General features: G+C 35.5%; 1 protein-coding gene across 3 annotated transcripts in view; it reads left to right on the top strand.

The window, feature by feature from the left end:
- LOC150096963 (VPS9 domain-containing protein 1-like) overlaps window positions 1-15,383 on the top strand; it is a 453,159-nt gene that overhangs the window by 227,188 nt on the left and 210,588 nt on the right. For all 3 annotated transcript variants that reach the window (XM_090408053.1, XM_090408054.1, XM_090408055.1), the window contains one exon: window positions 3,559-3,611. In XM_090408053.1, coding sequence (XP_090264179.1) covers window positions 3,559-3,611 — 53 coding nt within the window. The remainder of the gene's footprint in view (window positions 1-3,558; window positions 3,612-15,383) is intronic.

Here is a 15,383-nt window from a genome sequence, read left to right as displayed (position 1 = left end):
ACCTTCTCAGGCAGTATTCTCATTTCACATGTGATATTTATCACAAAATAGAATTTGTCTTAGTGTAAAAGTGAGCTCCAAAATCTACTTATGGTCACTCTTAGAAATGTACATAATCCCTTGCTTCTGTTCCCTTAAATATTATAGGCAAACTGACCATTCTGCTGAAATCCACATGAAGGAGCACATGGGCTTCAAGTTCCTCAATGAAGGAAAAGCCAATCTGGATTAGCCACCTAAGCTCTGGCCACCAAACAAAACAACAACAAAAAAAAAATGGACAGCCTTTCTTCATTACACCTCATGTAAATTCACCCAGCTCTTCCAGGAATCTTGTAAGCTCCTCTTTTAAACCAGGTTAAATGAAACAAAAACATCCCTTAAATTAAGGGGATAAAAATCCCTTATTATTTTACAGCCAGTATGCGAAACTCTAAGATCGAAAACTGCAATCTAAGAGTTTCATGCCGAAGAACTATCGGCAAATCCAAGCATAAGTGAACACTCTTGGTAGTACAACACCAAGGCAACTCGAAGTAAAGGTGGCGCAAGCTACCTCACTATCCGTGATATTTTCTCATAATGTAAAACACAGCTCCTAGGAAATGTACTACTGCCTTACATTATGAGGAGAGGTCACTACCCAGACCAGTTTCAACCTTTTTTGAGGTCTCATCAGTGAGTAGGTAGACCTGGATGATATCAAAGTTTAAGTGAAAAGAACTTATATACTTTCACTATACGAATGCTAGAAAGGTGTGCCCATATATTATAACTAAGATAAAAAGCCAAACAGCTACTTTTTTTTTTCTGGCGAAGTTAATTAAATTAATTAACTTCGCCAGAAAAAACAAAAAAATAGGCATTTGGCTTTTTATCTTAAAAACATCCCTTATTTCAAGGAAAGTCCTCATTATCTGCACATCACATAGTGTGCATTGTTCTTGTTTCGTGAAGTTATGTCATATGGTCACTCTTAGAAATGTACATGATCCCTTGCTTCTGTTCCCTTAAATAGTATAGACAAACTGGCCATTCTGCTGAATTCCAAATGAAGGAGCACATGAGCTTCAAACTCCTCAAAAAAGAAGGAAAAGCCAGTCTGGATTAGCCACCTAAGCTCTGGCCACCTAACAAAACAACAACAAAAAAAAAAAATTGATGTCCTTTCTTCATTATATTTCATGTAAATTCACCCAGCTCTTCCAGGAATCTTGTAAGGTCCTCTTTTAAACCAGGTTAAATGAAACAAAAACCATCCCTTATTTCAGAGAAAGTCCTCATTATCTGCACATCAAATAGTGTGCATTGTTCTTGTTTCGTGAAGTTACGTCGGTGTGATGTAGTTACTGTCACTAGAATATTGTCTCATGCTTTATCCATTAAATCTCCATATTCCTTCTAAAAAACAAGTAATCTTCAAAGTTTAAGTGTTTTATTTATATAAATCATGATTAAAACTCATTTCATTGCATTTTAGCAAAATATTGTTTATTTTTGTTGAGTAAATAACTAATTAGTATATTTTGTTAAAAACAGAAATTGTTTTTAATAAAATCATTTGTTAAATCAAATGTGCAATCATTAAAAAAAAAAAATTTGAATTTCATTATTTATACCTGTGTGGATCTTCATTTTATTTATTTTTTCCTTCCCATTCTCTCTCTCTGTACTGATGTATCAAGAATGATGTTTGAGAACTGAAAACAGTCATTGAAAATCCTTAGTTAAACAATTTTTGCAGTTTATTTTGCAGTCCACCAAGCACGCCTGTTCTGAAAAATTTCCTCTGAATTAATCTTGTTAAAACCCCTCAGTAATTTGTATGTCTCAATCATATCACCCCTTTTCCACCTATCAACCAGTTTCTGTAACCCACAAATCTTCAACCTGTTCTCCTAAGGTTCATTCCATTGATCTGCTACCATCATAATCACTCATCTCTGGATCCTCTCCACCTCCTCCTCATCACCAAAAAATCCTGGTGCCCAGATCTGCATGCAGTAGTCAAGATGGGTCTTATCAAGGCTCGATAAAGAGGAACAGTCATCTGCTTGTCTCTGCTCGTCAAAGTATTCTTCAGTAACCAAGTGATCTGATGAGGTGCTTTAGCCACTTTTTCTATGTGCCCTCTAAACTTTAACTCCCTATCCACTAGCACTGCCAAGTATCTGGCTTTGTCAATTTCCTGGAGCACAGTTTCACCCATGTGGTATCTCTGATCCTGTGACTTCCTCTCATTGAGAAGATTGCAGCTGATTACTAGGGAGATAGTGATGCAAGGTGGTTTCCCGTTGCCTTCCTTGCCATATTTTTTATGATTGTAGCCTGTGTGTTCACGGGTCCGGTTTGCCTGCTTGTGGGATGAAAAACCCCAGATAAACTGGTGGAAAAAACCCTACTGTCCACTACCAAGACTGGCTAACTTGGCTATGGCTGAGGAAGATCCTTAAGCTCCTCATGTCGTCGACGGGAATCGAACCCAGGACACTCCTTCCCCAGGCATATGGTTGCGAAGCGCAAAGCCACTTGGCTAACCGTGCAGATCCATGTTGTATACAGTTGGTAATCTTTTCACTCCAAAATGCATAACCTTACACTTTCCCACATTAAACTGACATCCTTTGTCCAGTTTGCCAATCTATCCAAATCATCCTGCAAAATTTTGACATCATCTGTATATTAACTATTGCTCTACCCAACTTTGCATCATCAGCAAAGAACAGAAACAGTTCCTCTCAGGTCCTTTCCTATATCATTATTGAACAAATTAAACAGTAGTAGTCCAAGAATAGAACCCTGCAGTATGCCACTAGTCACAGACCTTATATTGGACTCTACTTCTGAATAAACTGCTCTCTGATATCTCTCCATCAACTACCCTCCTATCCATCTCACAATCCTATATCCATTCCCTTGTGCTTCAGTTTACTGATTGGAATTCCATATGATGTTCTGTCAAAGGCCTTTGCAAAGTCCAGAAGTATCACTGTAAACCGATTATCTTTATCCAATTCAGTCACTGTATTATAAAACGTGAGCAAGATACTGAGGTATGACCTACCCTTCACAAAACCATGTCCCCCCCCCCATTTCCATCTATGCATTCCTGTGTTTGATGAATTTTCGCTTCATCACATAATGTAATTTCTTATTGTTAATAATGTATTGTTTGTTTATTTTATTTTATTATTATTTTTTTTGTGTGTGTATGTGTGTGTGTGTTTGAAAGAACGATGTTCTAAGAAGAGTTCTCATTTATTTACTATTGAAACATCTGCACATAATATGCTTATGGTATGAATACAAATGTGAATCCTTCCTTTCATGGCAGAATTGACATTAAAACAATAGATCTTTAGAGATCTCAGATATGAAAAATGGAATGATTAAAAAATGAAGTTAAGAACAATATTTAACATTTGTTTAATTTATAAAAAAATAGGGTGATTGATAGACATGATGTTGAAGGCTGTGGTATATATATATATATATATTTTTTTTTTTATCTGCTATTAATAGAGTATTAGTTTATATTATATCTTAACTTAAATAAAGTATATGAAACAAGAAAACAAAAGAAGGCAGCAAGCTTTAGACAAAGCAGTAAGGTAAGAAAAGAAATCAAATAACTACTTATGATGCTTGTCAGCTTGAATTTAAAACTAACATCACATGTTTTTAGGCACTAATTGACAACACCCAAAAATATTGTTCAGTGATTAAAAAATAATTCAGCTACATCATGTTTAAAATAAAATAAAATAAAAAAGGCTATTAAACATACACACAAATTTAAAAGCCGATATCAAGTTAGGATTTTCTTTACATTTCTAAAAAAACAAAATTTTCTTTCCTTATATGCTAAATACAACCATTGTTGAAGACAAAAAATTATTATTGATCCAAGGCGTTCAGATTGTAGCTTACATAAATTCTAATTCTTAAGAAAATCTTGTAATTCCTTTTGTTTAATAAGGTGAAGATTTTTGTCAACTTCATAAATATGCTCATCTGATATGTTAAAGATATGTTAAAGATACCAAGTATAATTTTAAACCTGGTTTTACTCCATTTCCCAAGTAAGCAAACAGACTAAAAGTCAAGTTTGCGCCTGCAATTGATGCAAGTCTAACTGATCCCACAGGTAGTGCAGGACCAGGGCAACTCGTGGCAAAGGTGGAACAAGCTCCGATCACTAATCTTAATATTTACCCCTAATGCCAAAACACATCTCCAAGAAGGGGATGTATGATGTTTTGTATTAAAGGCAAGGGGCCACTACCCAGACCGGTTTCGACCTTTATTGAGGTCTTGTCAGTGGGAGCTAGGCTAGAATTAGAAATACCAAGATTTAGTAGTACAGAGCTTGTAAGTATTTCGCCAAAACAAGTTACCATAAGGTGTTTTAACCTTATTAAATAAAAATCTCTGGAGGAGATATAAATGTAGAAAGTATTTTTACCTTGGGTATAAATATGTTAAAGATATGTTAAAGATACCAAGTATAATTTTAAACCTGGTTTTACTCCATTTCCCAAGTAAACAAACAGACTAAAAGTCAAGTTTGCACCTGCAATTGATGCAAGTCTAACTGATCCCACAGGTAGTGCAGGACCAGGGCAACTCGTGGCAAAGGTGGAACAAGCTCCGATCACTAATCTTAATATTTACCCCTAATGCCAAAACACATCTCCAAGAAGGGGATGTATGATGTTTTGTATTAAAGGCAAGGGGCCACTACCCAGACCGGTTTCGACCTTTATTGAGGTCTCGTCAGTGGGAGCTAGGCTAGAATTAGAAATACCAAGATTTAGTAGTACAGAGCTTGTAAGTATTTCGCCAAAACAGGTTACCATAAGGTGTTTTAACCTTATTAAATAAAAATCTCTGGAGGAGATATAAATGTAGAAAGTATTTTTACCTTGGGTATAAATATGTTAAAGATATGTTAAAGATACCAAGTATAATTTTAAACCTGGTTTTACTCCATTTCCCAAGTAAGCAAACAGACTAAAAGTCAAGTTTGCGCCTGCTTACTTGGGAAATGGAGTAAAACCAGGTTTAAAATTATACTTGGTATCTTTAACATATCTTTAACATATTTATACCCAAGGTAAAAATACTTTCTACATTTATATGCTCATCTGATGTTAGTTACTTCCTCTCCACACCTGAAGCAGAGGATTCATGATCCTTTAGATTGTAAGATACAGAAATATCTTACAGTGATGCTGTTCCAGCATCACTGTAAGATGGTGACTAAGAGATAGATAACAAAGAGAAATATATAGAGAAGCAGAAGGCAGGTGACTAGCAGTGTGCTAGAGCAGTGTTTCTCGACCTGTGGTCCGTGACGATGGGAAAGGTGTCTGCAGGCAGACTTAAATTAATTAAATAAATATATATTTTTTAGTTATCCAAACAAATTAAAATTGAATAAGTAAGTAAAAATTATTGAAATCAAATGGAGACTTAAAAAAATCAACAACAAATAGCATCAAAATATTCAAATGTGGAAGCAATAAAACTATATTGTTGTTCACTTCACCCCTCTTTTTATTATTCATTATTCTGTCACTACAGTAATTGGGCAGCAGAATGACGAATAATAAGGCAGGTGAAGTGAACAACAATATAGTTTTATTGCTTCTGCCTCCCCTTGTTGTTTTATCAGATTTGAAGTGAACATGTGTTATCCATATTTCAACCAATTGCTTGTTGTTTATTGATTTTTATTACTGAAGGTTTTTCCTCCTTCAACCAAGCTCAGTATACCTTCAGAAGTGCTAAATGATACTTGGGCAAAGCATGTCGTGAGTTAACCCCAGTATTTATATATTTATATATTTTTCGGAAACTTTTTTAATAATGGAAAAGTGGCTTAGAACTAGGACTTTGAAAAGAAGAGCAAATGAAACAGATGATGCTAACCCTAATTGTCATACACAATAATGACAGCGAGTAAATCTGACACTATTAAAGTAGAAGAAACAAGCAATTTAAAGAAAAAATACAGTAGGAAATATAACAGTTCATATTTGGAATTCGGCTTTACTTGGTGTGGAGATAAAAGTGAACAGAAACCTCAATGTGTTTTCTGTTATGAAGTGTTGTCGAACAAGTGCCTAAAAGCTGCGAAACTCCGATGATATTTAGAAACTAAACGTTGTGATGTTAAAAATAAGCCAATTGAATTTTTTCAGTGATGCTTAGGGACATTAAATCATGGGAATGATGTAGTTTTGGCCATGGGTTCGATTAATAGCAAGTCACTGGAAGCATCCTATCTCTTAAGTTTGCACATAGCGAAAACAGGAAACCTCATTTTATCAGAGAAAATTTACTACTTCCAGCTATAAAAAAGAAATGCTAAAAACTATTTGGTAACAAGTTACTGAAATGATTTGACTCCTCTTTCAATGACACTGTAGGTTGCAGAATTAATGATATGGCAGGTGACGTAGAATCTCAGTTAATTGAAAGAGTTAAGAAGAGCCCTTATTATGCATTACAAATAAATGAGACTACTGATGTTACAGATGATGCACAGTTAATATGCTATGTAAGATATGTGCATGATAACAACGTTCATGACGATATTCTGTTTTGTAGAACTTTGTCATCGTGAACAACTGGAGAAGAAATATTTCACACTCTCAATAATTGCATAATACACAAAGGAATCCAGTGGGAAAAATACATGGGCTTCTGTTCGGATGGAGCTCACGCCCTTACAGGTAGGCATAGTGGGGGTTGTTTCTATGGTCAAAGTAGCTCTGGATATGAATCGGCTATATTGTTTCATACACAGGGAAAGTTTGGCCTCCAAAGGAATGCCACCAGAATTTGAAACTGTGCTATACAACTCTGTAAAGCTAGTTAATTTTATTAAGGCTCGACCGTTAAATAACAGGTTATTTTCAGTACTCTGCGATGAAATGGGCAGTGAATATATACAACTTTTGCTTCATTCTGAAATTTGCTGGCTTTCCAGGGGACAAATTACTAACAAGATCATTTCAATTAAGGCACGAAATTTTATTGTTTATAAATGAACGTAATTCTAATTTTGCATCACTCCTTGTTGACGAAGCATGGTTATCAACACTATCCTATCTTTCAGATATTTTTTTCAAAACTAAATGAACTAAATCTCTTCCTTCATTGAAAATTTTTAACTGTTCTTGATGCCTACATGAAAATAAAGGCATTCGAGAGAAAAAAAAAAAACTGGTGTTGCGAATTAATTATGTAAAACACATAATTTGCACCTTTTCCAACATTGTAATCCTTTTTAGTGGAAAATTATCTTTTTTTTGTTGATTCTGAGTTTCTGGAAAGGGTTTGTGACCACCTCAAAACTCCAAAACAATTTTGAAACATATTTTCCGAATAACTTTTATAAGAAATTTCTGTGGGTTTGAGATCTATTTCAGGCTTATAGTCACGAGAATGACCTTTCGTTATTCAAAAAAGAACAATTAATTGAGCTTTCAAGTGACAGTGGGCTTAAAATGCAATTCCATGATCTTGTTTTGGCTCGATTCGGGATCTCGCCTTCAGTGGGAAGTGAATTTCCCGAATTATCTGAAGCAGCACTGAAAATCATCATGCAGTTTTCTACAACTATCTTTGTGAGAAAGGATTTTCATTGCTCCTTCAAATAAAATTAAAATACAGAAATCATCTTAGTGTGTGTGTGTTTCGATTTTCGACTGAAAGTTAACCATATTGAGTCAGATATCCAGCAACTCTGAAAAGGCTGAGAAGCTGAACCATCTCATTAAAAGTAAGTAGTAATATAATTATATTATTTATTTGGACTACAGTTTACTGGTTTTGGAATTAATCCATTTCCAAAATCGGACAAAATCGGGGATGAAACGAAAGTTATGCAAAGTCACGTCAAGGTGAGGCTTAGCTCTCCTGGTGAGGAGGATATCTGCCCACATCTCATTTAGCGAAGTTCTATCTCGTACGGTAGCTTGCGGGAATATGCGGCCGAGCACATTGAATCCGTCGCATGCAGACAACAACATCCGTACGGTCATGGATTGTACAGAAACACATCACACTGTAACGAATACAAGCACCACACAGGATGGATATAAATAAAACCACTACACGATTAATGAATCTGCCAGATTTACGTAAAATTAGTAAAAATTAATTTTTACATATTTTACTTATTTACTTATTTACGATTAGTAAAAAGCGCATGCGTACGGTATATACGGCATACAGTCGCTGCCAGGAAAATGCGCCCGACCACATGAATGGCACTTTGCGGCTGCCATCGTGGGTTGGACTGATATCGAAAAGGACCTCACATAACAGGATTGTCTTAAATTTTTTTGCTAGTCATAGAAAACTCGTGAGGGAAATAAGGTGATTTGTATCTCGGCTGGAAGTGCATGCGTGTGTGTGTGTGGATGGGGGGGGGGGGGGGGCATTAATGGCTTTGGGATGTTCTGAGCGAAATTTTTGGGTATATGCAAGGGATGGTTTGGACAGGACAAGGGATGACATCCATGATGGAATCCATGGATGTCAAGTTCGTATTCAGTATTATGATAAATGGAGTAAGATAAGAACAACATTTTCTCCTTGTCTCACAACACACTTAGCGAATGGAACAGTTTACATGTCGCAGGTTGAATCAGAGAGTGAGTGAAGATAAAAGTTGTTGTAGGGCTAGCTTCATGAGTATGGGCAGATGAATATTGATAACATATAAAATATAAAAATTGCTGTCGCTGTGTGCAGATGAATGAAGGTTTCAGCAGGACGGTGCTGACGTTCCCCATAATATAAAAGTTGCTGTAGGCAGATGAATGGGGGTTTATCAGCTCAATGACGCTGATATACCCATTCATTTGTCCACAGCAAATCAGAAACTGATACAATTATTTGTTTAATAAAAATTAAAACTTTGTTCAGTGATGATACACTTTTAATCGTTTACTTCCAACTTAATTATGTTTCCATATGTATTCAAACATAGATTTATTATGTTATAAAAGGCACAGTTTTTTCCAAAATGTTGGTAATCCTCACATATATTTTTTTAAAAAATTACATAACTTAGTGGTCCATAGAATTGTTTTAGGCATTTTACTGGTCCTTGAGCTTAGAAAGGTTGAGAAATGCTGTGCTAGAGGGTTCAGTACTTGGACCGCTGCTAATGTAATATGTATTTTTGTGACAGAGGAAATTATTTTAAAAGAAATATTCAATCGTCTGCCAATGATGAGAAATTGGGTAATACTCATGGTTAAGAATTTATGGAGACACAACAAACATATTAAAATAATTACTTTACTTAATATTAGGAAAGTAACATTTGATGTTTCGACCTCTGTATTGAGTTCATCATCAAAAACATGCATATGTATAAGAAACATGCTACATGCTACTGCACTTTACAAAGGTAAAACGAATCTAAGCTGCTTATTAATCTTTTATCTAGCCTGACTTCTAGTGGGAACAGGGCTGGCGCTACCATTTAGGCAAACTAGGCAGCCGCCTAGTGCCAAGCCATGAAGGGGTGCAAAACTTCGAGCTATGCTTTATTCATACTTTACTAAAATATCAAAATTAAATAGTGATATATAATTTAGGTATCGATTCTTTTTCCATATCCTTCACACATCACACTATTTACTATTTAACTCTTGGTTCTTTTTTGTTCCTTACCTAAATGATTTGAACGTACCGCTATTTAAAATTCAGTTAAGATAAATATTTTAAAACGTTAACATTTTAAAATATTAAATTTCAGTATTTTCAGTAACTTTTTTTTGTAAATGAATTGTAACAGAGAATTTTCAAATTAATTAAAAAAGTAAATTAAAAAAGCCCCATTAATTTAACCTGAAAGACAATTTTATTTTGTTTAATGTCAATTAGAAACATTTTAGTTTATGAAATAAGGGGTGCACTTGTAAACTTTGCCTAGGGTGCAAAATAACCTGGCACCGACAGTGAGTGGGAAAAGAAAAAAAAATAATAATATTAAAAATAATAAAATAAAATAAAGGTTTTAAAAAATGTAAATATAAAAATAAGTTAAAAACTGCACTACATTAAACATTTCTAAAGTCCTCTTGTATAGAGATTTCCTTCTGAGTTTGTTCTAGTTGCTATAAGTGTTGCAAATGGGTCCTCCACATTCTTGGAATGATTAGTCCATCATTTTTGTTCGAGTTTGGATTGTGTTTTAGCATTTCACAGGCTTCTTTAAATTTTCTCTCAAACCAGGTTTTGCTGCGCTGTAGGGACTTGGTGCCTTTCCAGTCAATTCTATGGTATGTTTGGAGTGCCTGATAGGCCTCCAAACATATACCATATTAGTTTATATAATATAAACTAATACTCCTGTTTCCTGTGCATCTTGTTTCCCCTATGTAGGGTAGGTTACTTGTACATTAGATTTTGTAAATTCCTAAATCTTAACCATGAATGCTGACTACCGTGTAATCTTAAAAAAAAAAGATTGGGTACCATAATAGTTAATCAGGGGATGTAAAAAGCCTGCAGAATGATTCAAATGAGAAAAGAATAACGGATGCCACTTTATTGTGAAACACGTGCAAAGTTATGCATTTTAGAATGAAAAAAATGTAAGTTGTCCATGTCAACTTATATAACTGGCTTTACCGAGACACAGAAGACTAAAAGGTGAAATCCTGCTAAATAATAACTGTGTTATATTTGAGCAAAAGTGATCAGGGAAAGCAAAGAGTAGCCATATCATTCAACATTAAACAAAGATAAACTTCTTGATTGGCAGGACATTTCAAGTAGAATAATATAAGCACATTTCATCCCCAAGTTTTTTTACATACAAATCATCCATCAGAACACATCATTTAGAGACAAAAAATATTATTGACCATCGTGGTGGCAGGCAATAGACAGAATCGTGTGTTGATGGTAATAGTATAGTTGGAGGTTAAATGTTAAAAGTTTTTCCACTTGGTTATACTATAAATTAAAGATGTCAAGGAATTATATTATTGGTTTAATCAATGATTTTATCCAAGTGTAAGCAAACAAAGTTTGTGCCTGAAGTAATTTCAGGACTGGGCAACTCGTATATAGAAGCTAATGACTTCACATCACTTTCCTTAGTATCCCATAATGCAAAGCACATATCCTTATGGACATGTAATGCTATGCATTATGTCAAGCGACTACCCAGACTGGTTTCGACTTTTATTGAGTTCTCATTAGTGGGAGCCAGACACACAAATGATACCAAGGTTGAATGGTATGTGGAATGATATAACTTCTGCATTACTTAACCTTGGTATCACTCTTGAGTCTGGCTCCCACTGCTGAGACCTCAATAAAGGTTGAAACCAGTCTGGGTAGTGGTCCTTCTCATAATGCATAGAATTATACATGTCCATAAGGATGTGCTTTGCATTATGGGATGCTAAAGCAAGTGATGTGAAGTCATTAGCCTCTATATACATGCCCAGTCATGAAGTTACTTCACACACAAACTTTGTTTGCTTACACTTGAATAAAGGATTAAACCAAGAATATAATTTCTTGGCATGTTTAATTTATGTAGTTGGAGGATTGAGTATGATAGACAGTAAGCTGTGTTGTGGAGAGTAGAATACCCTCCCACAGTGACTTCTTGGAAATGTCAGGTAATTTTTTTTAATACTTCACTATGTCTCAAATAAATTACACACACACACACACATAACATAAAATTTAAGCAATAATACCAAATTTTCTTTCATGTGACTGAAGAATAGATTCTAATTAATATCATTATAATATGCATAATGTGAAATTGATGTAGCAGGATAATTGCTGTATTATTATCCTTTTTTTTAGTGTTAAGATGATCAACATTTCAGACAAATTATGGAGACTACAACCATGTTAAAAATAATAATTTTAATTTCCCGACGTTTCAGCCTTCATATTAAAGTCATCATCTGGAGTACACACACACACATACATACCGTTACAAGCTATATTACATTTCACACAGCATGCCAAAGACACAATGATTTGATCAATGGTTATTCTGCTGGCTTGACCTCTAGTGAAAAAAATAAAAATAAATTAATTAAATAAATAAAAATTACTACATCAAAGGCAGTAAAGGTTGGTCATTTGGTAGAGCCTCTGCTACTAATGGCTTAGCAAAAAGTTAAGCAAGTTTGAGCGTGGTTAGTTGTTGGAAGGGTTTCAATCGCTCGATGCTGTTGGCACACTCTCCCTCAATGAGTCTTTGGACTCCCTGGAGGTATCACATAATAATAATAATAACTACATCAAAGCTATATTCTATTTATGACAACATCAGAGAACAATTTCATATAGATAGTTTTATTAGAGCAAAAGTGATGTCCTAATTTAACATGGGAGTTGTTATATTCGAGTTGAGATCCAGAATTACCTACAGTCGTATTTATAATTAACTCTTTGGCAGAAAGGTTATGTGAGTAGAATATGTGCCTTTGATATTCTTGGAATTTTTAGACCATCATTGTTGTTAAGATTAGGGTGGTCGATAAGAATTTCAGGCCTTAAATTTACGTTCTGATACCGAAAATAATACCATAATGATCATTATTATTATTATTCCTAGGAAACACAGTCTATCATACCACTCTTTGAACTCATTGACCGTTCTTGCTCTCACCACTCTATCAGGCAATGCATTCCATGGTTCAACCACCCTCCATGCAAAGAAACCACTCCTCACCCTCTTGCTCACAGCTTCCTTTTGTAACTTCCAGGGATGGCCCCTTGTCATCGTTCCTTCCCACTGTTCCACCAAGTGAAAGAACTCCCCAGTGTCAACCCTGTAACTACCTCTCAACAGCTTAAAAGTCTCAATCATATCACCTCTCCTTCTATCTACCAAACTCTGCAGTCCACATTCCCTCAGTCGATCCTTAATAGGCTTAGTAAAAGTTCCTGTAGTTGGCGACTCGACTTGAACTCAAAGTCGTCTTTCTTTGGGCGATTTAGCGCTGAGTGCAAACACAACTTCTACTGAGCTACAATTACTATTATAGTTCAGAGTTACGTAAAGAAATATGATTTAGTGTTCAAGTTTATTTTATTTTTTCAAAGTTTGACAAAATGAGTAAGTGACTATAGCAGAGAAAAGTGATGTAGTGTAAAATCAGTGGGGGATGATAAGAATATAAATGAAAATCATAGTCAGGATCAGAGAAATGGGGATGGTCAGGATGAAAAGAGAAGTGCACTATAGTAGAAAGATTAAAAAGTAATTGTTGATGGGATGGCCTCAAAGAGTGGAGAATTTTTTTGCTTATATACTAATGTATAGAGTATCAGAAATAAAAGGGCTGAGTTTGTAGCATTGATTGAGTCAGTATGCCCAAAGATAATTGGAATAAGTGAAACTTGGTTAAATGAGGATGATATACTCTCAGAACTTGAAATGGTAGGATATGAAATTTTCTGAATGGATAGAAGGATGAAGAATGGATAGAGGAGGAAGATATTGTTAATGGTAGCAGAGGAATTGTGTCCTTCATGAGTCAAAGTGGAAAATAGTAGTATGTGTGAAAATTTTGAAGCCATTTGGTGTGAAGTTGAGATCAGTAGAATAGTATATCTAATATGATGCTGTTATAGGCCACGGAATTTGGAGAGTATTGATTGGGAAATGTGTTTAGACAAATCAGTTGGGAAAGTAAAAGGAAGATGATCCTAATGGGAAATTTAACTTTTTAACTACAGTAGTATAAATTGCAGAGAGGAAGATGCATGTAGCAATAGGGGAATGGAATTTCTAGAATTCTTGAGGGACAAATGTCTTAGGCAACATGTAACAGAGGGAACAAGAGGTTCAAGAGTTTTGGATTTGGTTATAGCATCAGAAGAGTTGATAATAACTGAGATGACATCTCTCCCAAAAGTTGCATAGAGTGACCATATGGTTTTGACTTGGAAAATGAATAGACATGCAGGAGTATCAAAGAGATGGGAACATATGTGGAATTATAAAGCAGGTGATTATAATAGTCTTAGACGCTAACTTTGGGAAGTTTCATGGAGGGAGGAATTGGAAGGCTGGGATATCATTAGTGCGTGGGAAATTGTGAAAGAATATTTGTTAGCAGCAATGGTAAGTTGTATACCACGAGTGAAGAAGAGGACACAATTTGGAGTAAAGTGGATGACGAACAATATTAAACAGGAATTGCATGCGAAAAAGAAGCTATGGAAGATATATAAGGAGACAGGTGAAGAGAGGATGCATGAAGAATATAAGACACAGGCCAGAAGAGTGACTAGTGTGGTAAGGAAAGCGAAACTGGAATATGAGAGGAGATTGGCCCTAAGATCCAAAGAAAATCCTAGGGAATTTTTTAGCTATGTGGCCAGTAAGAGGAGAAATGACTGTGGGATAAAAATGAGAATAGAGTGACTGATGCAGAGGACATAGCAGAATTGTTCAATGAACACTATATTGGAGTATTTCATCCTAGAGGAGTCAGTTTTAATGCTAGAGGGATAGGGCAGGTTCGAGGTTTAGAGGTACAGGAGGAGAGTGTGTTTCAGATACTGAGTACTCTGGATGTCAGTAAAGCTTTGGGACTGGATGGTATTTCACCATGAGTTTTGAGAGAATGTGCTAGGGAACTGACAGTGCCTTTAACCTGACTTTTCAATGAAAGTCTGGCTTCGGCAAAGGTGCCCAGGGAATGGAAGGAAGGTAAGATAGTGCCATTGCATAAACCTGGTACAGACTGGAAGTGTCTAATTATAGTCCAGTTTGTGTGTCATCAATAGTTGTTAAGATCTGTGGAGAAAGTAGTGAGGGACCGTATACAGCATTGGGCAGATGAAGGTAATGTTATCTGTGAGAGTCAACATAGATTTGTGAATGGGCACTCTTGTTTTAGCAATATACTAACCTTTTATAATAAAGTTACAAGAACATTAGATGTGGGAAAGGCATATACTGCAATTTTCTTAGACTTAGCGAAGGCATTTGACAAGGTGCCACATGATAAACTGATATTTAAGTTGCAGCACATGGGTCTGGATGTCAGATTGGTCAACTGGAGTCAGGATTGGCTGTCTGATAGGTATCAGAGAGTTGTGTATGGTGGAGCAGTTTCAAGGAGGCAGAGGGTTACAAGTGGGGTCCCACAGGGCTCAGTACTAGGACCTATATTGTTTAACCTTTATATCAATGACAGTGCCAGTGGATTGCAAGGGGATATTCAGTTGTTTACAGATGATGCGAAGCTGGGAAGGATTATTAGTAATAGTGCAGATGTGGTAGCCCTGCAAGAGGATTTGAATAAGCTAGATAGATGGGCAAATGAATGGGGGGTGTCAGTTTAATGCAGCAAAATGTAAGG

Source organism: Typopeltis vanoorti, chromosome 18 (assembly GCF_054136105.1).
Source record: "Typopeltis vanoorti isolate ZY-2024b chromosome 18, IOZ_Tvanoo_1.0, whole genome shotgun sequence".
NCBI lineage: Eukaryota > Metazoa > Arthropoda > Arachnida > Uropygi > Thelyphonidae > Typopeltis > Typopeltis vanoorti.
The sequence above is the reverse complement of the archived record's forward strand: the minus strand, read 5'-3'. Positions and strand labels throughout refer to the sequence as shown.